Raw genomic sequence first — 24640 nt, 5'->3', positions numbered from 1 at the left:
GTGCTTCCATGTATCAGCAGAGTTAACACCCTTCAGAATATGCTTCCAAGAAAAGTTCTTCCCACAGCATTTCAGGTGCCTAATATGCCCTAGTGTAATTTGATGTTGAACACAGAGCATCCTCCCCTGCACCAAGTATGCAAAAAAAATCTTCTCCAAAACACTAGAGATATTTGAGAGGAATTCTTAGTTTTTAAAACCTTTACCAAGGTCTAACCAGAGCAACTTGAATGGGCTGAAAATACCATTATTTCAGTTTAGTCTATAACAAAAAGCACAGCCTAGCCTAAGTATTCAACCAGGCTTTAACAACTTACTCTGAACCGTGGATTACAATTTCCAAGTTATAAGGTTATAAGGTTCCATTAGGCTGGAAATAAATCCCACAGACCCATGTCTACACAGCAGGTATTTGCTTCTTGCAGGTCTTCTTCACATCTGAACTTTCCAACCTTGTCTTCGGAGCATGTGCAGTTACAGTGCTCCTTCATCTGTTTGGTCTTAACCGGCCTGAATTCTTTGTTTTGTGGCTAATTGCCTTTACATTTGCCAATTTCTCATTAGTACTATACTTATCTATCTCTAAAGCCGTCCACCTGGTGAGTTTTTCCTTTTTTGTCTATTCAGCATTAAGCAACTAGTTAACCATATACTAGCCATTACATTGTATAGAAAGTTATTTATATCAGGTTACATAGGTATAAAAGTTACAATACAGGTTATATTGGTATCAGGTTATACAGATACATTAGGTTACATTGATATCTTATAACTCAAGCTATATAAGCACCTTGTAACCTAAGTTATAGAGGCATCAGCCACAAACACTGTCCTTTGCTCTAACCTCTGAAGTTTCCAGGTTCTCTCAGGTGTTTACAGCACTTGGGCCAAAGAAAAGAAAGAGGCATTACTCATTAAGGGGTTAAATTGCATTCATCTCACTGTACAACTGGTTCTGTGCAAAGTGTGAGCGTTTTAAGTGTGTTTATAACTCTCCTGCACAGAAACACAAAGCAAAGGCCTGTCAAACTGTGAGGAGAGCAACACTTAGAGCAGAAGTACTGCAAACAGTTAAACTCAAGAGGTCAGGAGATACCAGTAAAATGAACTTTATTTCAAAGCTCTTTAAAAAGCTTCACAATAACACTAACAGATTTAGCATTTCCTTCATTTTATGTACCCCACATGAAAAATGTATTGTTTAGCAAGAGATGAAACGTAAGCGTTTCTGCATGCTACTAACACATTTCACCATCTCATTACCTGATAAGTACTTTGGACTGCAACAATCAAAAACCTCAGACAGAAGGATTTCTTCTGCAAAGTCCTTATGAAGGGGACAGACATTGGCTTTTTCTGACATACCCAATTAGATGTCCAGACAAAAGAAAACTACCTTGGCATCTACAAATGCCTACGAGTGTTTCGATTACAACCTTCTAAAGGAGCAGTACATTTCAAAGCAAGGGCTTCTTTTCATCTTTAGTGATGCAAATGGTTAAATACTGCACAGAAGCTTAGTATGAACTCACAATTCCACAGGAATCTGAAAGTTACCAAGGCAATTTTCCTTTTAGGATAGTCATGACCAACACTTTTACTATTCTTCCTCCCACAACATAACATATTCCCAGACAAGTCTTAAGAAAAAAAATATAAATAGTTTCCAAAACAATGCATTCCCACCCCCATCACATATGACAGCCAAAACATCTTCTGTCATGGGATGAAATTATTTGCTGCAAGTGCAGTGGCTTAGTCCAGGTCCATGTTAATGGTGTTTTGATCACTCGGATGACATTCGCCGTTTTGCTGTGGCATTTCAGGATTTTTGTCATCTCCCATGTCTTCAGTTTTATAATCACTCTGCTCACTTAATGGGTTTTCCTCCTTAGGAGAGTCAACCTTTGGTTTTGGTTGTGTCACAACAGGCTCACAGACATTGTTTAACTCCTAAAAAAGATGGAATAGATGTGGGCAGAATGTGTACTGAGGAGCCACCAGCTTCCCTAGTGCAAAAAGTCCTGTGTCCAAAAGACTGCTTGAAATTGGCTTCTGCATTTGTTCCCGAGTCCAAACTGACCAGTACTTACTGTACTCTGAAATAAATTAATTGGTATACTTTCTGATGTTCTGTGGGCAAAGTATTTAGGATTTCACATTGATTTTTTTCAATACTATTTTGTCTCTCAGTAAAACAGTGAAAAACAGAGTTTTTAGGGTGACAAACACAAAATATTAATGAGCTCCACAGAATTGTATACAGTACACTAGAGCTCCTCTGCTTTCTGCTGGATCTCCTTCTTTTCATACTTTCTACCTTTCAAGAACACTAGAGAAGCAAGATGAAACTGGGGAAAACAAATGGCACAGATACCAGTAACTTTTAGCACCAACGTCTAAAGACAGTTTCTTATGGTACTTACCTGTAGCTTTGCCTTAATTTCACTTGAATGCACAGCTGGATCCTGATCTAAGCTCTTCTTAGCCTGTGCACTCACAGCATTATTCATCCACTCTATCACTTCACTAACACACTTCTCTACTTTCATCATTTCCATCTCATCAATATGGATGTATTTCTCATCCTGTCCAAATACAAACATTTGGTATTAGTTAATAATGTCATGTGTCAATAATGTGATGAAGTTATGCCAACAAGTCTATCTCAATCATTTATAACTTGTACATCTCTTACAATGGTCAAAACAAATAGAAGTTAGCCACAAGGGAGATGCATTACAGCAAGAGACAACAGGAAATACAGATGTGAATATGAAGCTTCCTTTACCCAAATGAACAAGAAATCTGGTTCACAGACAGCATAGAAGCTTCACAAAAAAGTTATGGCTACAGTTACACAATTAACTACTATCAGGAGAAGGACCTACCCAGCAACACAACCAATGAATCCATATTTAGAATTCTTAAATAAAACCAAGTTTTTAAATATACAATTTACAATGATGCTAGTTATTTCACATGTAACACTACTAATGATGTCACTTAATTTTGTAATCTATAGCTGTGAAGACATGTTTGTTTCTGATGTTAAGTCTCAGATTTAATTAGTCTGAGTGTTGTGAGCCATCCTATTAAAATTCTTTAAGCTGAAATTCAAGGAGCAAATTTTCAGACTGCAAAGCTTAACAAGAACATTAATCTACAAATACCAATGGAAAAAAAAACCCAAACAAAAACCCCACAAAAAATCAAACCCCAAATACCCACATATAACAAAATTTGTCTTTTACTTTATCTGCAGCTAGGTTTTACACTAATGCTTCTCACCATACAATAATTCTCGTCCCTGAAAGAGGAGCACATTTCTAAAAAACAGATCAGTTTTTAAAGGTCAAGAATCAGACCACAAGTCTAAACTCTTTTTAAGAACACCCTCTTCAGCCTGAAAACATCAAGAAGTATCATGCAACTGAAGATATGACACACTGCATGAGATTTTTTTGAGTACTAGGAAACATTTGTGGTGTTAAATTTGTGACCTATATAGCACTAGTTCACAGCTCATCTGAAAGTGCATTTGAAGCCCTGCAGCCAATGAGCCTCACTGAAGCACTGTGGTTAAAAAAAGGCCACTTACTTTATTCCTGAATTCCCCAGCTATTGTAGCATAGTACTGGAGCCTGTGTCCCAATTCTTGTAATAGCTTCGGTCGCTCCTCTGCTTCTTGGAAGCGCATTTCAATTGGAGTACCTAATTTCTAGAAAAAGCAGTTTCTCCATGTTTATGTGAGTCATTAATGCTGTTTAGCACAGTCTTTTGAAAATTTTGCTTTATGGGCATATTAACAGGCCTACCTTTAAATTCTCTAATTTTTCTACATACACCTGCTTTGCTTCATCCTCACCCTCTTCATACAGCCAGCCTTCTGTCTCTGCTAGGAGGGCAGAGAATCCCTGCAGATCCTGTGTGTCAATACAATTCAACACGTCAAACACTGAAATACACAACCATGTTTGTCTTGAAGTAACATGACTGAGGTAAATATACACATGAATCCTTAGCCTCCTGTAGAAAATTTGATTTCTACTGCAGCTTTTGCCTAATTTAGTTACTTAAACCATGCCAGCTTCTGGACTAAGAAACACACATCTATAACAAAGGTAGCATTTATAGACTTTTGCCTTTGATTAGGCCAATGCTTGGGGTGAAACTCTAATTCACGGTCTTGGTTACACATAAAGCAACAGTTTCCCCTTCCAGTCACCAACTGGAAACAAAACTTCACTCCATTTGTGACAAAACCTTTTTTCAGGGATATGTATTTGTTACACTAAGCCTTATTCTGGGTTAGCCACTGCCATCATTCAAATGAAATTCTGGTTTTGTAGCTATGTCCAGGGTGGCGTTGAGCAAGTTTAACCAAGGTATACAAAACAGATACTTGGTATTTTCAGAGAAGTTCCTGAAACCATAACCTACCTTTTCACAAACAAACTTTTCATATGGTCCAGACAACTTGTCCCTGAACTCATATACATATTCCTCCACTGCATTCTTTGCATCATTTCTTTCTTTCTCCAGTTTATCTTGCATAATCATCTTTCCCTGTATACCACAGAAAATATTTTAATTAAAAAATAACAATGTTCAAACAGCATTCTGTGAAGCACAGCTCCTGTAAAGTCTCCCCGAGGCCTTTGTTCACCTAACTGTTGAAATTCTCATTATTATGCAGTAGACTCATCTGAAGAAATGGGTTGCACTTCTCTGGATTACAACAGTTTAAATGAATCTGTGATGCCATTCCACGGATCAGTGCTCTGATACTAATTGCTGTAAAGGACACTTCAATCTTTCTGATAAACGCTTGTCAGTTATGTGTTAGAAGGCAGACAGTATGTTAGCTCACTGTTAATTGAGCCCACACTCCAGGGTGACAGTACAAGAACAGAGGCTGCCTTGAGAAGCAGGTGAATGGTTAATAACTGCACACAAGAAAGCAGTCTAAACCACACTAACTCACCTCTGTTTCAATATACATATTGAGGAGATCTTTTCCTAACTGCCAAACCAAGTTAGCTTCAATGGGTAGTTCCACATTCTTCACTTTTATCTTGGGTTTTTTAGCTTCTGGGGGCTGATCACCTTTCTTCTCATTTGTCTGAGTTAGAAAGAAGAAAAATAAGGTAATTTTCCTGACTTCTTTCTGATGAAGTACTACTATGATGAAAGACATTTAGAGAAAGAACACACAAAGTTTTTTCCACGTTCTTTTAAAATCTTCAAAATATGCTCATGAGACACTTTCCTTTTGGGGATTCCACCTCCTATCCTAGTCTCCTTACAGTCTGTTTCCAGACAGTAAGCACTGAGCTGCAGCAAGGACATTGCTCGGATATATGCTGTGTTTGCAGATTTTCCAGAAGTGTCCATCTGTAACGTAGCAGTTCACTAATGATGCTGACAGGGCTTAAGATTTTTACCCAAAGCATTTTTCATCTCATACAGATGAAAAAACGAAATCACTAGCAATAACATGCAGACAAATGTTTCACACTGATTGTTTCCTTTTAGGTTTATGAATTCCTGATCCCAGCTTCCCTCAGCAGGCCTAATAAGCTTGGCCTTTAACTGCTGTTTAAATTGAAATGTCTGCAACCCAAATAAATGAGTTGTACAACACTGCAAGAAGATATGGAAGTGGTAGAGAAAGGCTTCTTGCAGGAATCCTTTTGCAAATTCTGTATAGAAATCATCACAAGATACAGATATTTTTCACTATAGTAAAGATGTGAAAATGAAAAAGGTTCCAACACCAAGTTCCTACTTTTCCTGAAATATATTACCATCTTAAAAGCCATTATACAGGATAACATTTTCAACAGAGTTAAAGGGTCACTCACTTTCTTGACATCTGGGATTTTGTTTTCTTCAGAGGGAGGTTCTGATGAAGGGGGAGACTGTGACGTTTGCTGACCATCAGTTTGTACCTGGGACTGTGTTCCAGCCTCACTGTTCTCTTGCTGGATATTTTTCTGAAATGAAAGCCCAGGCACAAAGGATGTAGAAGGCATGTGCACTTGCATTTAAGTATAGGGCACTTCACTTCTGACGCACATACGGTACAAAGTGCCCTAGAAAGCATTCTGTGCACACGCAGAAACACACACGCTTCAGCTATGGAGATACAGACTAGGTGCAAGTTCAGAAGGAGTTCATGAAAATGTTACCAGTGCCAGGCTTGCTGCACGATACTTGTGTGCGTGTGTGCACGTGCTACCACTTTCTCTTACAAAAAGGGGCTTTTAATTTATTGAGTCATAATGTTTACTTCTTCCCCCTCAAAACTATAAAAAGATCAAGTAGACTATAACAATGCGCATTACTCCCCAGTGCTCCCCTCTCCTTCAATGCTGTAGAGAAAACAATTCAGCTTTTCCTTTCACAAAAAAAGTTTCAAAAAACTTTACTGATACAAAGGGTTACATACAAATTCTTTCAACACAAAGTGCATGGATGATTAACAATCCAAATCCAGTTTTCCTGTTTGGAACAGTTGGATAACTATGGCAGCTGTAAGCAACCCCACCCTCAAACAACCTGCCACTATTTGGCACTCTGCACAATAACTGATTTTGAAATCCACACACTTTCAAGGTAGCTAAAATTGTCTCCTGTTTTCGTAAAGACAATTTCCTGACAGCTACACACATCTTAAAATTAATCTCCTTTTGTTTCCTTAGAGGAAGGTATTTTTCTTCCAGAGTATGTAACAGCAGAACACACTTTCATCAATCAGTAAGGACATTCACACACAAGAAAGGTCAACTTACATCAATGAAGTTTTCAATAGGCCTCTGGTCCTGAGCTTCCACTTCAGTCTCAACACTGACATCTTCACACTCTTCACTTTTAACTGGTTCTACCATAGATGCAGTGGACACACTGAAAATGCCATGAGTATTGACACGGACTTTCACTTTGACTTTAGACTTCTCTCCGTCTTTCTGGGCTGCCACATTCTGGATAACATACCTACCTAAAACCAAAAGAATCAAAACTCACACAGTGGAATTGAGTAGGTAATACTACAGAACCAGGAAAACATCTCCCTTTTTCATAGACAAACTGTTTTCTAAATATTTGATGAAGCTTCCATGCTAATCTCATGGTCCCTCAAATTAAATCAGTACTACCAGAACCTCCCCCCCTTCCCAACAAAACCAAAGTACACTGCTTTTCAGCCAACTTCATCTTATAAATCAAGGAGTATGTTCTCCTGGCAGAACTAATACAGAGTAAATACAAAACTGGTGCTCTCTGTGTTACTGGTGGGCTGAAAAAACTACTGAAGGGCTTGTCAAATGCCAATATTAAGTGGTGCCTTTCTAATACAAGTTACTGCCCAACATAGAAACAATATTTCTAGAGGCTTTCCTTACACCTTCTAACATCCGTGCAAGTCTGCCATTACCTTTTATTCTAGGGTAGAACCTAATTGTTCTGTAACTACTGTAATACTTGAAAGAATCATTGTGAAACTAATAGACAGACAATTAGTTCAACGATAAATGAAGAATCAGATGTCCTTGACACTAACTGCTGACATTTTTCCTTGTGCATGGATTTCCAAAAGAGTGACCTGGAGACCAGAATGCTCACAGAAAGCACAAGTTTTCTAATTTCACAGGCCAAATTTGCACACACCATTCCTTCAGCAACAGATTTAGATCACAAATGCACAAGCTTTTACCTGGCACAGGCTATGGAATACAATCCTCTGTCTTATAAATTCAATAATACTGGAGTTGTGTGACCTGTTCTCTCTTTTGCCAGTCTCATTAGAATTACTACTTCACCCATTAGTCATACCAATAATTCTGTTCTGAGCAAAGAATTAATTGGCAACTGAATTGAAATAAATCTGATCTTCAGTTCTGTTCTTACCAGTTTTCAGAACACCAGATAAACAGCTTCTCATTTGTCAAAGCCAAATTAATTGAACACTGACAAACCCCACCACCAGCTTTTATGGTAAGAGTTAACCACAAAAGGAATTCTGATGTTTCTGTAACTACAGAATACAGTCAGAGAATCATAGAATGGCCTGGGTTGGAAGTGACCTTAAAGACTGCGTTCCAAACCCCCTGGCTTTCATTCGACCAGGTTGCTCAGGACCTCATCCAACCTGGTCTTGAATACCTCCAAGGATGGGGCATCCACAACTTCTCTGGAAAACCTATTTCAGTGCCTCACCACCCTCACAGCAAAGAATTTGCTCCAAATATCTAATCTAAACCAGCTCTCTTGCAGTTTTTAAAACTATTCCCCCTTGTACTGTCATAACTTGTGCTTGTAATAAGTCCCTCTCCCTTGTGCTGGTTTTTCAAAATACATGGCATGCAAACAAGCAACATTTAATTGCATGTTTAGAACTCAAGAGCAATTATTTAATTGGCCTGTATTTACCATCAGTCTTTTTCTAACTAACCATGTTGTAAGCTCTTTGTAAGTATCAACACTGTCAAGTGCTACAATTTGTCAAAAAGTATGAAAGAACTGCTTAGAAATGTTACATAGACAAATCAATACTGTAGTCTTGTAGCTGCCACTATTTCAGACTGCTTTGATTTCAAGTTACTCAGCATTATGTCAATCCCAGAAGGTATAGGTAAAAACAACAACTAGTTATTCAAGACATGCTTTTTTTATATATAGGAGATATAAATCAATTATTCCTAGCTTGCTTCAGTGATAAGCAGAAAAGCAGATTTAAAAAGTTTAAAAGCTATCTTTAGTAGTGATAACCAAATTTTAGTTGTAGGCATTGATTTGTTCCCCCTCATTTTTTTTTGTTTAGCCAAAGCAACATTATAAGCAAGAAAAATAAAAAATACCTATTCAGTTGCCTCAGGAATGGGAAAATTCTGAGTCCTTCAGAGACAAAAACCTGAATATATACATCATAACCATACTGCACAACAACAGTTACGCTTTGATTTCAAATTGTTCTATTGGAGAGAACACTATTTCCAGGACAATTACTTACCAATTTTTGACTCAGGATATGGAACTCCATTAGGATCAGAATAAAAAGCTTCTAGCTCAAATGGACCTTTCCTATAGAATGTAAGTACCTTAGAAAAGGGTGCTGCATGATTTCTGCTGAAGACCTCATGAACTCTGTAATTAAGGGAAAAGTATCACTTTTAGCAGTGTATTTGAGCTGGGAGGTTTTGATATAGGGTCAGAACTCTTCAGAGGAACATCATGTTTTGAAACATTTACCCTTCTGAACAATTCCAATAAAGACACTTCACTACTGCAAGGGAAAAGAATTTACTGTTCCCTACTGTAATGAGAACTTGTCCTATTCCACTATTTGAGCTTGAAATAGTGTATTTTGAATCATAATTTGCACCCTTCCTTAGTCTCAAAGGGATAATTATAGCCCTGTTAATTCCTTGCTCATTTACGTTCCATGGCTCAGTTGAGAACCCTGACACCAGATTATTATTCATTCCTCAACATGACACAAAAACAACCAGCTTTACTTCGTGTTCTACGGTATGTCCGCTGTTATGCCAGCCCCATCCTAATTTCCAACTAAGTTTTGTCTCCTGACTGTGGAAGATCTCATCTAATAACCTAGATGTGAGAAAATGAGAGCTTTACCTAGAACATGAACCCCACAGGCTGCTCTCATAAGTGACATAACAATTAGGCCCTGCACCTCCACAGAAAACAGACAGGAAGATAAAAAAGCTGAACTACAAAGAACATGAAAAAGGTATGAACAGATCTCTCTAGAACTATGATTTTTCCACAGGTTGAACTTGGAGCTCTTTACATCCTAGAAAACAATTGCATTTCCCACAGGCATGGCAGAATTAGTAACAGATGTCAGTCATAAGAGACTGCAGCAAGAAATTACTCTTACAAATGTTAAATTTTTGCTAGGGCCTAAATTCTTCCTGCAGTCAGATAACATCCATATAAGTTCACAATATTTCCATAGTACCTAACATTACTAATAAAACAAGAATCTTAGGTGTCAGGCACACCTTGAGTAAAAAACAAAAAGCTAGAAGGCAAAGTGGAATCAGGACCCAAGGATTGATCTCATTTTATATTCCTAATCCTGACAACCAGATGAAGGCAAGACAAGATACTAGTTGGTAGCTCTTTCACTTACTTTTTAAAAATCTTTATATTTTTATAAATGAGGAATTACAGTTCAAATTTCAACCTGTGTCTTTACAATCTTCCCTGTCAACCATCTCTGGTACATGGCCTATGGGTTTTCTACATGAGAATGCCAAAATGCAAAATGCAAAATGCAAGCAAGAACATGACCCCTGAACGATGAAGGTCAAAAGGCTACTTCATGGAATGGCAGTCTGAGCTACCTACCCTTCAGTGTCCTCTGCTTCTGTGTTCCACAGCAGAGATATTGGAAAAGGTGTAGCATCTGTCACAGAAAATTCTCTCACTTTAAAAGCTGGAGAAAGAATGGCACACTGAAAAAATAATAATAATAAAAAAAAGCTTGCATTAAAGCTGGTTAACTCCTCTATTCCACCACCCAAGACAGCAAAAAATTTTCAAACAAGTGAGAACTGTATTGATTTTATTAGGCAGAACTATTTCAACACTCAATTTCAATGCAGCATGAGAAGAGAAATCTCACACACAAGTGTTTACGTGCTGTGTTAGTAGGCTTTTTGCATCTTGTGAGTAAAGGTAACACCAAGGAAATAGCAGGACTATAAAAAAGGGAAATGCTGCAGTGCTTAGTCCTAAAAGAAGTATTTCTCTAAAGGGTCCTGCTTCTTTTTCTGAACACAACTGATTGCTGGCAACGGGAAGATGTCAGTGAGATGGAATAAAGAAACAAATCAAAGAGAAGAGGGTGAAATAAGACAAGAAGTTAAAGGAGAAAAGGAAGAACATAGAACGAGTGGTTTGCTTGCAAAATATAGCTGGAAACAGTAAAAATGGGAGGGAGACAGAATAAAGCCTGTTTCACATTCATGGCAAGGCTGAGACCAGGAAAGTCAAACTTGCAGTAGTTTGGACTCTCCATAGATACTCCTTATACCTTGTTGAGTAAAAGTATCTTTCAGCTTGAAAACAACTCAAATTTTTGGCATTAAAGACTCCTAGATTGTGTTCTTCTGAAGGGCAGAGTGGGCTCCTTACAGAATGCACTGTGAAATAGAGTACTGCACCAGGGAGGGGTACTCTGGACTTTTTAAACGGTACAGTCCCATAAAAAGACCTAGTGAAATGTATGTTCCCTTGAGTACTTTAAAATGGACCACTTCTACAATTTTTCATAACTGCTTGACTAATTCTTCATGGAAGAAATACATCTTTTAATTTCATCAAGTGTTGCCAGCACTATACCTGCAGAGCACAGCCCCTAGCTATGGCTTCATCTGCATTCAGTGTCGTACTGACATCCTTGCCAAAGAATTTAGCAATCCTCTCTTTGACAGCAGGAATACGGGTTGCTCCTCCCACAATCTCTACAGCATTTACATCTTCCACTTTCAGCTGTGTTTGTTCCATTAATGAAAGCAGAGGCATTTCTATCCTTTGCAGCAGGTCAGCACACAATTCTTCAAACTGTGACCTAAGAAAAAAAATGGAATTAGCTAAAGAATGCCTGTCCCACAAGAACCTTGCCTGGTATTTGTTTCCAAACTGATTCTGACCAGGTTGGTTAACTACACTGAAAAGAGACCTAAAGCTAAACTGCTGTGAGTAGGCCAAAGTGGCAACCACAGACAAGGTAGTGCACAAACAGCTGCTTTCAAATTTTCCTAGGCCACTATCAATGGAGTTAAATAAGATTAAGGCTTTGTTTGAGCAGCTGTTAATGCATTTGCCTCCGAGCAGAGGTTACAGATAAGAAATCAGAAAACACTGATTTTTAAACTTCCTTTATAATGAAAAACTGTTGCCTAAATACTGGAAGAAAAAGAACCCACCACTCTTAGCAGTAGCTACAGAACTAAGAAATGAAACCATGCCTGTGAACATGTGCAAGAGAGAGACTTCATTTACACTTGGACCATAATCATCACCCATAAGCACTGTTTCTGCCCTTCATTTCTCTATCAATATCCACAGTACACTAAGCAGAGAAAAAAAGAAGCAAAGCTTAAATTGTTGCTATCTTAAGAGAGTATGGGATTTAGGTTACCTAAAATATGCAGAAGGTCAAAATATACAACCAACCCTCTGGTTTGCAAGCATCAATCCATGGTTTTAAGAACGTATTCTATGAAAAGAATATAAACTCCTTCTGCATGCTTTATTGCACTGAAACATCACTCAAGTAGCTGAACATCATGTTTCCCAGCCTTAGCTATTCTAGCATTACAAAATGCCACAGCTATTCGGCACTTACACTTAATTTAAGCACATTAAGTTTCTTTCGAACACTGAAAGAAACACTTTTTAAAAAAAATGGCCACTAAAGCAAATGCCTGTCTTGTACAGAACCCACCTGTTCATTTTTCCAGATACATCAGTATCATTCATGAAACACTCAATATTTAGGGGAATGTCTGTGCTATTTGAACTCATTAGTTTCTTCAGTTTCTCACATTCCTGATACAGACGAAGAAGAGCCCGAACTTTGGTTTTTGGATCTAGTTTGTACTTTGATTTTATTTCTGCACAAAAGTAATCTACCAGCTTTCCATCGAAGTTTCTCCCACCGAGGAAAGGGTCAAATGCTGTGCCAAGTACCTGATTTGAAAGAACACTATTTAGTCTAACATTAATAAAATCAAAGGTAATAGCAGTCTTCCGATATCAGCAAGTCCTTGCTTCAAAATAATGTTGGAGACAGGTCAGCCTATCTTCCAACGCACAACCACATCAGCTAAAAATTGAACATTACTTTTACAGAGGAAATAAGACTAAGTAGCTAAGTGACAATCCTAAGTATTCAAAATTTTCCTCCATACACATACATTTAGATAAAACAAAATAAATTATAGCACTAGTATTATGTATCTTACATTTGTGTATGGCAAGAAATTTACAGCCTGTTTGAAACAATTCTAATGAAATGAAGGACACTGATGAAAACCTTTGCCTTTTGATTCGTTGCCACTTTCCATGCATTAAATTATTTCAGAATTTAAAAAAGAAGGCAGATTGGCAGGCTATTTTAATTGCTGGCAAACCTTTTTATTTCCACTTAATCTTACTACCTTCAGTTTACTCTTGTTGAATGCACAGGCTGATACTTGAAATGCAGAATGTCCCATATCAACAAACACAACTATCCGTGGCTTCTCTTCGGGAGCTGGAAGGTCTTGTTTATAAATTCCATAATTCAGAGCCACTGCAAAAGAAGTGTCAGATTTTATCCACACAATCTCTAGTTTCCAGTGGCATACCACAACATCCCTGTGAGCATTAAGCTATAAGATCAAAAGAATAAAGACAAATCCAGACATACACCTGTGCAAGATATACTATATTCATGGAAGCTTTGTTCCATTAATCTAAGCTTGTAGGACCTGAAAAGCAGAACATGCTTCCTAAGCATTTGTTTGGGTTTTTGGTGTTTTTTTTTTTTTTTGCCCTGCAAAGTAATCAAAAAAATAGAACATCTTAACAACAAAACCCAAACCCAGTTTTGTATTTCCACTGAGTATCTTCCAAGCTGGAAGTTTTGTCTGAGAGTTATATAAATGGTCAGCAGAGCCATGTGTGTTTAAAATCTTGACTATACTGAAAAAAAGCCCTGGAAGTTATGAGGTGTTGATGTTTAATCAAGGAAATTCCTTTAGGAGTGTCTGAACTGTGCATCTGAGCAGTACACTAAATGAACAAGTAGTCCAGGCACACATAGTGACTCCTAAACAAGTGCTCAGGGAGAAAATTATCAATGGAGCTTGATCTCATCTACCCCTTCACACTGAAGACATTAAACCAAGAAAAGAACAGTGAGCTTTTCAAGTATTTATGGCTCATATTTGCCTTTTCAAGTCAGTCCTTTTTTTTAAAGTAATTAAATGCACCTGTCAATTGCAGGAACAACTGCTATTTTATCCTACTTACCTGCTGTCATGTCATTCATTAATCGAAGACAATTAAGCCCAACGATCTGAGCTGCATCCAGAAGGGACCTCCTTTCAGCATCCGTGAAAAATGATGGAACCTGAAGAAAAAGTAGGTGAGAATACAAAGTTATTTCCAAAAAATGAGACATTACACTATTTATTTTAAAGTACTAATTTAAAAATTGTATCTATTCCTCCTCTTTGAGGAAGATACTTACTGCAAGCCTCTAGAATGCAACTACCATACTGAATTGACACTTCAAATATTCTACTCAGAGATGGAATTAAACCAGCATGAGCTAGTTTATGTGAGCACCCACTAGCAAGAAACAAATGAGTTATTTGTATACCAATGCTAATAACAGTAAGTGCTGGCCCAAAATGTCAAACTGGGTATTATGAGGACAGTGACATGGAATACCTTAATCAGAACTAGCAGTTAGACTCCTGTCCAAAAAAGGAAAGAGGGAACTAAAAGCATACAGCAATACTACAGATGTCAGAGATGCAAAGAAATAAGGGATAACAAATGAAGAGAATCTATTTTGGCAGAAATTACTTTGGACAAGAAATGCTAAGAAATTCTGAAGGAATATGCTGCTGAGAGTTTTCTACAGATCCCTAGCATTGGCATTGGACAGTGCCTTCTGATGTCTCCCCTCCAGGGACACATGAAGAACTAGCTTTCCAGGTTCAACAGGAGAGTTAACATTTCTAATAATAACAGAGCTAAATATTCCTAGATGCAACATGAGACAGACTTGTTCAGAGTCATTGAGAACAGAGAGAGGCAGGTGTTATTTTATACTGGGGCTTTGCAATGGAATGACTGCTCTTGATCTGAGGTCATTTTCTGCGCAGTCATAACAGTGAAAGAAACAAAACAAAGTTTGCTGAAAGGATGAAGATAAACAGAACAGGAATTAAAATTTTCAGCTGACAGAGGGCAAATCTTCATAAACAAAGGAAATTGTTCAAAGTTGTTATCAAATTGTTTTAAATCCAAGAAAAAACACAAACATATGTATTTACTTCAATGAGTAATTAGTATGCTTAGTCATGAAAGCAAGCTGTTCCAGAAGGATTTATACATGGATCCAGAAACATTTTGGGTCCAAAGGTCCAGACATTTCCAAGAGAATGAGTTCATGAAGATAGTCAGGGTCTGGAATACAGCAGCAGCCCTGGGATTTTTTAAAAGTCAGAAGCTCTAAACCTTGTTTGGATTAATCCCTGTGTAAGTGCTTAGCAGAGTTCTTTTTCACTCTGCATGAATAGAAACAAAATGCCCTCAATAGCTAAAGTTAAAAGACATAATGTTCCTGTGCACTACAATTACTTACAGAAATAACACAGTCTGTAACTGGCTTTTTCAGGTTACTCTCTGCAGTCTCCTTCAATTTAGTCAATAGCATAGCTGAAATCTGTTCCACACTGAAGATGTGCTCCTCATCCATGTACATGACCTGGATAGAATAGGTCAAATAATTCCATTAGTTCAACTGAAGGAAAATTACATACATCTAATGTTTTGATACACTGCTGACTAATACTCTATGAATCACGACATGCTTCATTATTTCATTATAGAACTTCAGTTTACAATTTAATTTTCCAGCTGAGTGTTTATAGAAGCAATAATTCCATTCTGTCTTAAAACATCAAGAACTGTATCAAATCCACAGATTAAGGAAATGGCCAAATATGACAAGTTTAAAATGCGGCACACCATTAAGTAAAAATAGCCATCATTTTTCAAACTGATGCCAAATGCAAAAAATGTACAGAAGTACTTGCTGTGTATTTTTCCTTGACATTTTTATCCTTCTGCTCAAATGTGTGTCTGCTCAAATGAGGAGTCTCTGAAAGGAAGAACTGTGCAACAACAGTTCACCTGTGCACATGGAACAACTAAAAGCTTAAGATGAAGCTTAGGGAAAAGTTTATTTATTGCTCTCTTAGCAAAAATTATTACTGAAGCACCATTTGTGCTTAGCAAAAATTATTCTTGAAGCATCATTGTCAATACATGACAATGATGAAGTAATATGTTACAGCTGATGCTTGAAAGTAACACTTTTTATTCACTCAGTATGGTTTAGGGAAAAATGAGGCATTTTGGTTTTAATAGAAAAATTGTTCTCTGAACCTCCCAGTTTTAGTGAATTTCACTGAATCAATTACTAAAACTTCTTAACTACATTTAAATACAAATAAATACTATTTTGTTCTCCAATCAGCCTAAGAATAAAAGGAAAAATACCAAGTAGTAGAGTTCTCCCAACATTAGACTCTCATATAGTACAAGACTCCTACACACACTGATTAAAGGAAACCAATAATTTCTGTTTGAATTTATTTGTTAACCTCACAAACCACAAACAGCAAAAGAAAAAGCATCTTCCCTTTTTTCTGTGATCTATTGACTACTTAGGACTGATCTATACTGAAGTTGTGAGGGACCGGTTCAAGCTGAAGTCTCCAACAGTGAAGCAACACTAATTGTTAAGCCAGCAAGGCTTCATTATCAGTAATTGTACACATTTCTGTAAATGGACACAATGTTATTAACGGCACCTAGACTATGAAAAGCTGACATAGTATCAGTGAAGTCCTTGAAATGCAAGCAAGAGCCAAACCTGCAATGTGGTAGGAGCTGGTTTTGAACACCTTTTTGCAAGTAACTGACTCCAGGCAGTCCACTAAAGACACACTTGCCACTCATTTAAGGCAATCGTTCTAAAGTAGAGTTGTGACTATTTTCTAAAGCGTTTGTAGAACACCTAATAAGTCTGCTGCAATTCATTCCACACAAGTGGCAGAAAGTCATACTTTGAAGTAGAACCATACCACCCTGTAATTATCTTAGCAGTTTTTCCGCCAGTGTGTTTGAGCTAGATGTGCAATTTGCCAACAGGGAAACTTGCATTTCAGCAATTATTTGTAAATGAACCTTAATTTGAAGGTTAACATCCACTATTTAAAGATAAAGCTGTCTATTCATAGAAGACTCTTCTTTAACAGAAAGACTAAAACACCCTACCTTTAGGGTAATTAAAAGAAACCCATATTTTCATTTCAGGTGCTGAAATGGAAGACTTCAGATTTACCTATACAACCCAGAAAGACACACTGCAGATTTACCTTCACTCCAACTCCACCATTCTTCATGGGAACCAAATCATAGCTCAACTTTTCTTTCTCCTTCTGAACAAAAGGATCATTAAATGCACGGCCATGGAATCTCTTGAAGTTAGATACAGTGTTGTGGGCATGAGTAATTTGCTGTAAAGAAATACAGGATAGTTAGAAATCCACTCTTAATCAGCCTGCAATGTTCAGTGCTGTTCTGTAGGCCTCTAAGCGCAGGTCAAGTTTTCAGACTACTGCTCACTCCCTTGTCATAGCTTTATTTAACACTGGTAATTACTCTCTGGTACTTTTTATCAGCTCACTAATAAGTTAGACACAGACTTCCAGACCATTACTTATTAAGGATTATAAAACTATCTATCTCTGAAACCTTGAGACAACTGGGTGAACAATAACATGATCAACAGAGTCTACTACTTTAGTCAACTAATGTAGAATGATAGAACCATTTAAGTTGGAAAAGGCCTTTCAGATCAAGTCCAGCTATTTACCTAACACAGCCAAGTCCACCAACGTCCCCAAAAGCCACATCCACACACCTTTTACATACCTCCCAGGACAGTGACTCCACCACTTCCCTTGGCAGCCCATTCAGATGTCTACAAATCATTCGGTGAAAAAAATCTTTTCCTATCAACCAATCTCAACTTCTCCCGGTGCAATTTTGCGCTTGTTTTAGGTTATTATAGATAGTGATAAGGGCACACCTGAGCTTCCTTTTCTCCAGGCTAAACACCCCCAACTCTCTCAGCTGCTCCTCAGCAGACTTGCACTCCAGACCATTCCCCAGCTCCATTGTCCTTTTCTGGATTCACTCCAGCACCTCAGCACCCTTTTTGTAGTGAGGGGCCCAAAACTGAACCCAGGATCTGAGTGGCCTCACCAGTGCTGAGTACAGGGGCACAATCACTGCCCTGGTCCTGCTGGCCACACTACTGCTGATAAAGGCAAAGACACCACTGGCCTTCCTGGCCACCCGGGTACAGCAGGCTCATGTTCAACCACTGTCAAACAGCACTTTCAGGTCTTTTTCTACCAGGCATCTTCCCAGCCACTCTGCTCCCACCCTGTAGTGCTACATTAGGTTGTTGTGACTCAAGTGCAGGACACTGCACTCGTTAAACCTCACACAGTGGCCCTCAAACCTTTCAGTCCAGCCTGCCTACATCCTTTTCTAAAGCCATCCTGCCCTCCAGCAGATCAACACTCCAGTCCAACATGGCCTCACCTCCAAACTGACTGAAGGTGCACTTGATCCCCTTTTCCAGATCACTGATTAAAATATCAGATGGTACTGAGTTCCCCCAGTACTGATAGTTCCCCCAGTACTGATAGTTCCCCCAGTACTGAGCTTTGGGGAACACCATTGGTGATATGCTACCAACTAGATTTAACTCCATTCACCATAACACTCTGGGCCTGGCTATCCAGCCAGTTTTTAACCAGGCAGGGGTAACACCCCAGTTGTGCCAGTCATCCCCCCACGTTGCCATAATGGCAATTGTGTCAGAGTTTTACTGTGCACAATGGTGTCCAGCTCCTCCCCTTTATTGCCTGTGTTGCAGGCATTGATGCCTGCTGGCATGCACTCCAGCTGGGCTATTGATCCTGCCCCTTTTTGCAGGGGAGAAGCCTTAGTTCCTATGTGACCATTCTCAGGAGTTTCCACAGTTTTTAAACACATCAATAATAACCCTTGTGTCACTGCTGCCGAATGGATCTCCATCCTATCTCCACCAAGGCAGCAGAGTGAAGGATCTCACTAGAAGGACCTCACTCTCAAACACTGCTGTGGTGCCCTCTAGGCTTATCTCTAGCAAACTTGGTTGCATGTCTTTCCCCCTCCAAATCTGGTTTAAAGCTCTCAGTGATCCCTGCTAGCTCCTGTGCAAAGATCCTCTTCCCCCTCTGAGACAGGTGTACCCTGCCTGTTGATAGCTGTCCTGCTGTCACGTAAACTGACCCATGATCAAAACCCCCAAATTCTGCCAATGGCACCAGGCTCAGATATTGTTCTGCTGGCTCTTCCTGTTTCCTCCATTTCCTGCAACTGGAAGGATAGAGAACACATGATAGCACTATTTGTGCTCCTGATCCCTTAAGCAGTCATTCCAAGGCCCTAAAATCTCTCCTGACTGCCCTTGGACTTCCTGGTGCAACCTTATCACTGCCAACCTGAGAAAGCAATAATGGATAATTATCTGACAGCCATAGCAGGGTAGGAATTTGGACCCCAAAGAGGCAGCAGACTTTCCTAAGAAGTGGCTCCTGCCAGCACATTGGGCTTCTGCTCTCTTCCAAAGGGAGTCTCCTATGGTAATGCCCTCTTTTTCTTCAGGGAAGCAGTTTTGACACAGGCCAACTTAACCTTGGTGACAGATTGCTCCCTATCCCTTCAAGTCACTGTTTTGCAGCAGGTGGAAGAGAGAGAAAGGAATCCTTTATGTGACAGGTCTGCCTCCCAGGCATGTCCCAGAGAAGGCAGGGTGCAATTCCACTATATCATCTCTCTCTGTCACACTCCCTGATAGTCCTCAACCTACTGACCTCCTGCCAGAGTTCTGTCAGTAAGTGGAAGAGTACCTGGGCACCCTCCCAGAGCTGTGCTCACAGGTGCCCCCAGTGCTGGCAGTGTGTCCCTGCCCGAGCTGTCTGGGCAGCTGTGCCAGCTGTGGAGCTGGGCGAGGCCGTGCCTTCCTGCCAGGTGGATGCCGCCCCAGCACCCTGCCTGCACACTGCTGTGCCACACCCTGCTCACCAGGGCTCCCTAAGGGCTTGTTTTATATTTGGGGAAAACTGCTGGTGTTGCTCCTGGCCCCACCTAGGTCCCATCAGCCACTGCCACTCAAGCTGCAGGCTTCTGGCACCTCTTGTCTCCCCACGACACTCCCCCAGTTCAGGAAACTCCCCTGTGCACTGCACTGGAGCACTCTGCCGCTGATTGTGCTGGCAACCAGAGCCACTCACCTTGCATCTCACTTCTGTCACCATGGGTGACAGAACTTAGACCAAACTGAAATGTTTAAAGACTGCAACTACATTAGAAGCTGGCTTCTCCGTCTGTAAGCCGGCCCTCCAACCCAAGCCACACCACCTCCACTTTAAACATTATTACATCAAGTGCAAGCAAGGGCTTTTCTAGTTACTAAGTGTCAAGCTTAAGTGTCCCCATACATTTCAATACTTACTTTTTTCTCCCTGAGCTACTTTGAAATCAGATCATTTCCTCGTTCACACTCACCTAGCAGCAACTCAAATTCCTGCATTAGACCAAAGAAGAATACAGTGCATAGACAACTTGGAACTCTTTTGCTAACTTGCATTGTAGTTTAGCTCGAGTATGTGCTAAACTACAATGCAAGCTCCCCAGAGCAAGCGACATAAAGAAGCATTTGTTATCAGAAATGCAAAGCACAACAGAAACCAGACAGCTAGAGCAGCCTAAGAGATAATGCAAGTATCTCAGAGTAGACTTAATTCTATTTTATTAGAAAGAAATTATGAAACGGTGTTATTATGTACAGAATATATTTAGGCAGGCACCAACAGACTGCATGATAGCAACTCAAATGCTGAGCATACCAAGGAATATTTCTAGCATTCACTACCCTCAAAGAAAAGCATCAATCTTGGTTGCATTAAAAATTTTCCACCATGAAATAGAAGAATTTGAGCTACATCTTTATTAAAAAACTCCTCAACTAGGACAGTTCTCCTACAGAAAAGCTCCCTGACAAAAGAAAGGAGGTCATACTCCCACTAACAAACAGTAACTTTCAGACAGCTGTGTCTGTGGAAAGATGTCACTTGGACTGCCTGCTGAGAATCATCCTTGGTTTATTCTAATCACCAAACAGTGCTCAGCAATTAATAGTACCAGCACAAGTTAACACAGGCCAAGAATCATGCCAGGAACTATTCCAGTACTTAAATGTGATTGAGTAGTTAGGTTCCTGTAACAAAGATTGTTGCCCAGCATGGTTTTATTTATTTGTATAGGCACAACTTCAGAGTGCTTGAATGCTACGTATTTCACAGCTGTATGGCTGAAGAACGTAGCAGCAGGAATTATTACCATGTAGTGGGTAGAGAAGCGCAAACACTCTGGCAGCTTTTATAGCCTAATTTAGAATTAACCTCAAAGCCTTTTCTAAGAGAACAATCTTAAGATATTTTTAGAGTAATTGTATGCCATTAGGTCTGTAGCATGTTTTAATATCTTCCTGCTTAGTCACAATTAAGAAAGCTGGGAATTATGATCTGTTAACTAATGTACTGTTCTCATCTCCAATGCTGCCACGCTTACCTAAAGGTTACAGAAATTCGCTGAAAATTTGCTCCAGCAAAAATTTCTCAAATATTAAAGACAACACCTTTGAGTATTTTGAGCTCTCTCATAAAATCACACTGCAGAAGTCACCAGTCAAAACCTCTTCTTATTTTATGGGATTTTTTTGGGTTTTTGCTTTTTATTTTTCAAATGAAAACAGTCATTGTACTCCTTGATTTAAGTAGCTACTACACCAGAAGACACCAAAAATGTAACTCTCAGTAGTCCATGTCAGGAAACTTCCACATTTACAAAAGAAAAACAATTCACATCTCAGGTCATCAACCAAACTGGACCACTTACAACTACAGAAATAAATGATCTGTCATCTTTTATCATTTAAAGTATTACATTCTTTTTTCCTGGCAAAAATATTTAGCTTCAACTTCTAGGAGAGCCAAGCATGAGACACTCAAGCAAGTAACATCAAACAGGTAGTCTGATGGTAACTAAAGTCACAGGTGTTCATCACTGCAAATACACACTTGTAAATGCAATCTAAGAGAGAATCTGCCTCACTTGCAGCCTACTTCTTGTTTTCCACAGCATCTACTGGAACAATCTAACAATACTGAAACATGCTTGAGAGTAAATTGGGTTCAGATCATTTCTCATTTTGAGTAACAATTCATTTTTGCACACTAATGAATCATACTAGTTTCTGACTTGCAACAATGTCAGCAGACAACTCAGCAATGCTGAAATGAAATTTAAGAAGAAACCACAAAAACGTGTATTTACTTCATTACTCCAAATGCTAACCTGTAACTGAATGTTCATGTGCTTGTGAACATGTAAAGTATTCGTTTTGCCTCAGCTATTCAAAATTAAGAGGAATGCTATTACAGTGGAATAAAGTCTCCTTCAGTGCTCTCTCCATGGAAACCCACTGCAGTCCTTTTGCTACATGAGAGAGATGCACAGGCCAGCCGAGGCTGCATGCTTGATCTCCCAGCAGCAGTTATGTAACAACACACAATACCTAAGGATTTGTTTAATCATTACAGTTTGTTATTCTGACTTGTTGGAATCAAGTTCTCCTTCTAAACTGAAAATACTACTTTAACAAAGAAAACATTCAATCTTTCAAAGCACCTCAATTAAAAAAAACCACAAACACAAACCAAAACCAACAAAAAACCAAAATAAGGACTTGCACCTTCAAAACCAGAGGCATTTAATTTACAGCAAATCCAAAAGTAGTAAGGTACCCTAAATAGCTTTAAGAATCTGAGCCAAACCTCTCCCCTTACATCTAATTTTAAGAATCTATATACAGAATGTAAAATGTTTTCCTTCAAGTACAAGGAAAATCCTGTACACAATCATTAGGAAAAGAAACCCAGTGACCTCAACTTGTCAGAATAGGAACATATTCAACTGGAAAGTATTACATTAATAAAAGAGAGAGCAGAAGGATTCTAGCAAAAACATCCTACATTTCCCCAAAGAAAGCATGGCAGCATAGTGCAGCATTTCTAAAATAAAAGACTCAACAAGAAACTGAGGCTGTTTGTCTTTAAATACACACAGCCAACTCTCTTTACACACACTGGTACTTCAACAGTTTGCAGCAGGAAATTACCTACCTGGTTTTTAGCCGCAACACCAATAGCTCTGTTTTTGGATCCAAATGAAACCACCGACCTGGAAAGAACAACAGGCTAATTAACTCGGTCCTGACAACAAACACGACTGAGAACTGTCACGGATTCATTTTCTACTACTGCAGATAAAACACTTATGTCTTTCCGTCAAAGTATCATTCTTTGAGTTTACATTAGAAAACTACAGGAAGACTTTTATCCGTCTTAAAGCCCTGGCCCGAGTCCAGGACTTTTCACAATGGCTTATCCAAGCGGTAAAACAGGATGACCGCAATTTAGAGCTCACAGCCGGACTACACCCTACCCGTGTGTGCACGGCTGCTTCCAACTTGTCAACTAACTCCTGCTTCCAGCCAGAGGCTTTCTATATCTAACCTCTGACTAAAGGAGAGCTGCCCTGGGGCAGCTGGCAGAGCCCATCCTACGCAGCACGAGTGGGAGCGTGCTCGCCCGTGTCCCACTTAACCCGGGCTGCCCCCACGGGGATCCTCCTGGCCGCTCCCAGCCCGCCGCAGCGCGACCCGAGCGGGCTCAGACAGCCCCGCATCCCCCGGGCACTGCCCGCGGGGCAGAGAACGGCTCGGGACCGGCACACGGGGGAACAGAGAGGGTCGGCACCGGAGAGCGGGCGGGGGGCACAGAGGGGAACAAAGCGAGCGGGGACCGGGGCGGGGGGCACAGAGCGGGTCAGGGTCTCGGGGGGTACAGCGGGACCCAGCGGCTGAGGGGATCGGGGCGCCCAGCGGGCTGGGGCGGGAAGCGGAGCACGGGGCACACAGCGGGCCGGAGGGACACACAGCGGGCTGCCGCCCGGCCCCGCCACCCTGTACCTGCCCCCCGGCAGCCCCCGGAGGCAGTGAGTACCGGGGAACGCGCTGGCTCCGCACAGCGGGAACCCCCTACCGCGAAACTTCCAGCACCTTCTCCACGGCGGGCGCTCCGCCGGGCACGGACCGGCCCCCGCCCGCCATCCCCCCTCACTCACGGCGTGCACCGGTCGCTGAATTCGTTGGCGACGGTCTCGATGCCGCCAGCCCGCGCCACGGCGATGTAGCAGCTCTGGAAGCCCAAATCAAAGCCCACCACGGCCATGGCCCCGGCGCCAGAGGGAGGCCCCCGCTCTGCCCGGCTCGCTCCCGCTGCTGCTGCGGCCGCCGGTCCCCGTAGCGTGCGCGGGCGGGCGGACGGGGAGGGGACGCAGCGGCGCCGCCGCCGCTTTAAATATGACAATGAGGCGAAGTTTCCAGAAACTGCGGCAGCCACTCACCGGCTCCACGTGCGGCTTCCGCTTCCGCCCTCGGCCGCCTTCTCGAACAATTCCCGCCAATCGGAGGCGCCGGCCGAGGTGACGTGTACCGTTCCCACGGCGACCGGGGACGCCGCCGGCCCCTGGCGGGGCGGGGCCAGGCGCGCGGGGCAGGGCGGAGGAGGCGGCGGGGGCCGCGAAAGGCGGGGGCTCCGCGAAAGGCGGGGCCTCCGCCGCCCGGAATGTGCGG

General features: G+C 40.7%; 1 protein-coding gene across 2 annotated transcripts; it reads right to left on the bottom strand.

The window, feature by feature from the left end:
• Positions 1-1099: 1099 nt before the first annotated feature.
• On the bottom strand, positions 1100-24349 carry HSPH1 (heat shock protein family H (Hsp110) member 1). 2 transcript variants are annotated; one of them, XM_084226861.1, is made up of 18 exons: positions 24130-24349; positions 23127-23184; positions 17199-17339; positions 15398-15520; positions 14053-14152; positions 13197-13330; positions 12482-12726; positions 11374-11602; positions 10378-10484; positions 9014-9147; positions 6798-7003; positions 5868-5999; positions 4988-5125; positions 4444-4569; positions 3819-3926; positions 3602-3721; positions 2427-2588; positions 1100-1953 (listed from the first exon to the last, which is right to left on the bottom strand). In XM_084226861.1, the coding sequence occupies exons 1-18, from the start codon at positions 24234-24236 to the stop codon at positions 1756-1758; spliced, it is 2568 nt and encodes an 855-aa protein (XP_084082987.1). In that variant the 5' UTR covers positions 24237-24349; the 3' UTR covers positions 1100-1755. The 2 variants fall into 2 exon arrangements, with proteins under 2 accessions (XP_084082987.1, XP_084082988.1); XM_084226862.1 differs by lacking the exon at positions 5868-5999.
• Positions 24350-24640: the final 291 nt, after the last annotated feature.

Source organism: Fringilla coelebs (assembly GCF_963513975.1).
Source record: "Fringilla coelebs genome assembly, chromosome: 2".
NCBI lineage: Eukaryota > Metazoa > Chordata > Aves > Passeriformes > Fringillidae > Fringilla > Fringilla coelebs.
Note: the sequence above shows the minus strand (reverse complement) of the source record. Positions and strands in the feature narration are given on the sequence as shown.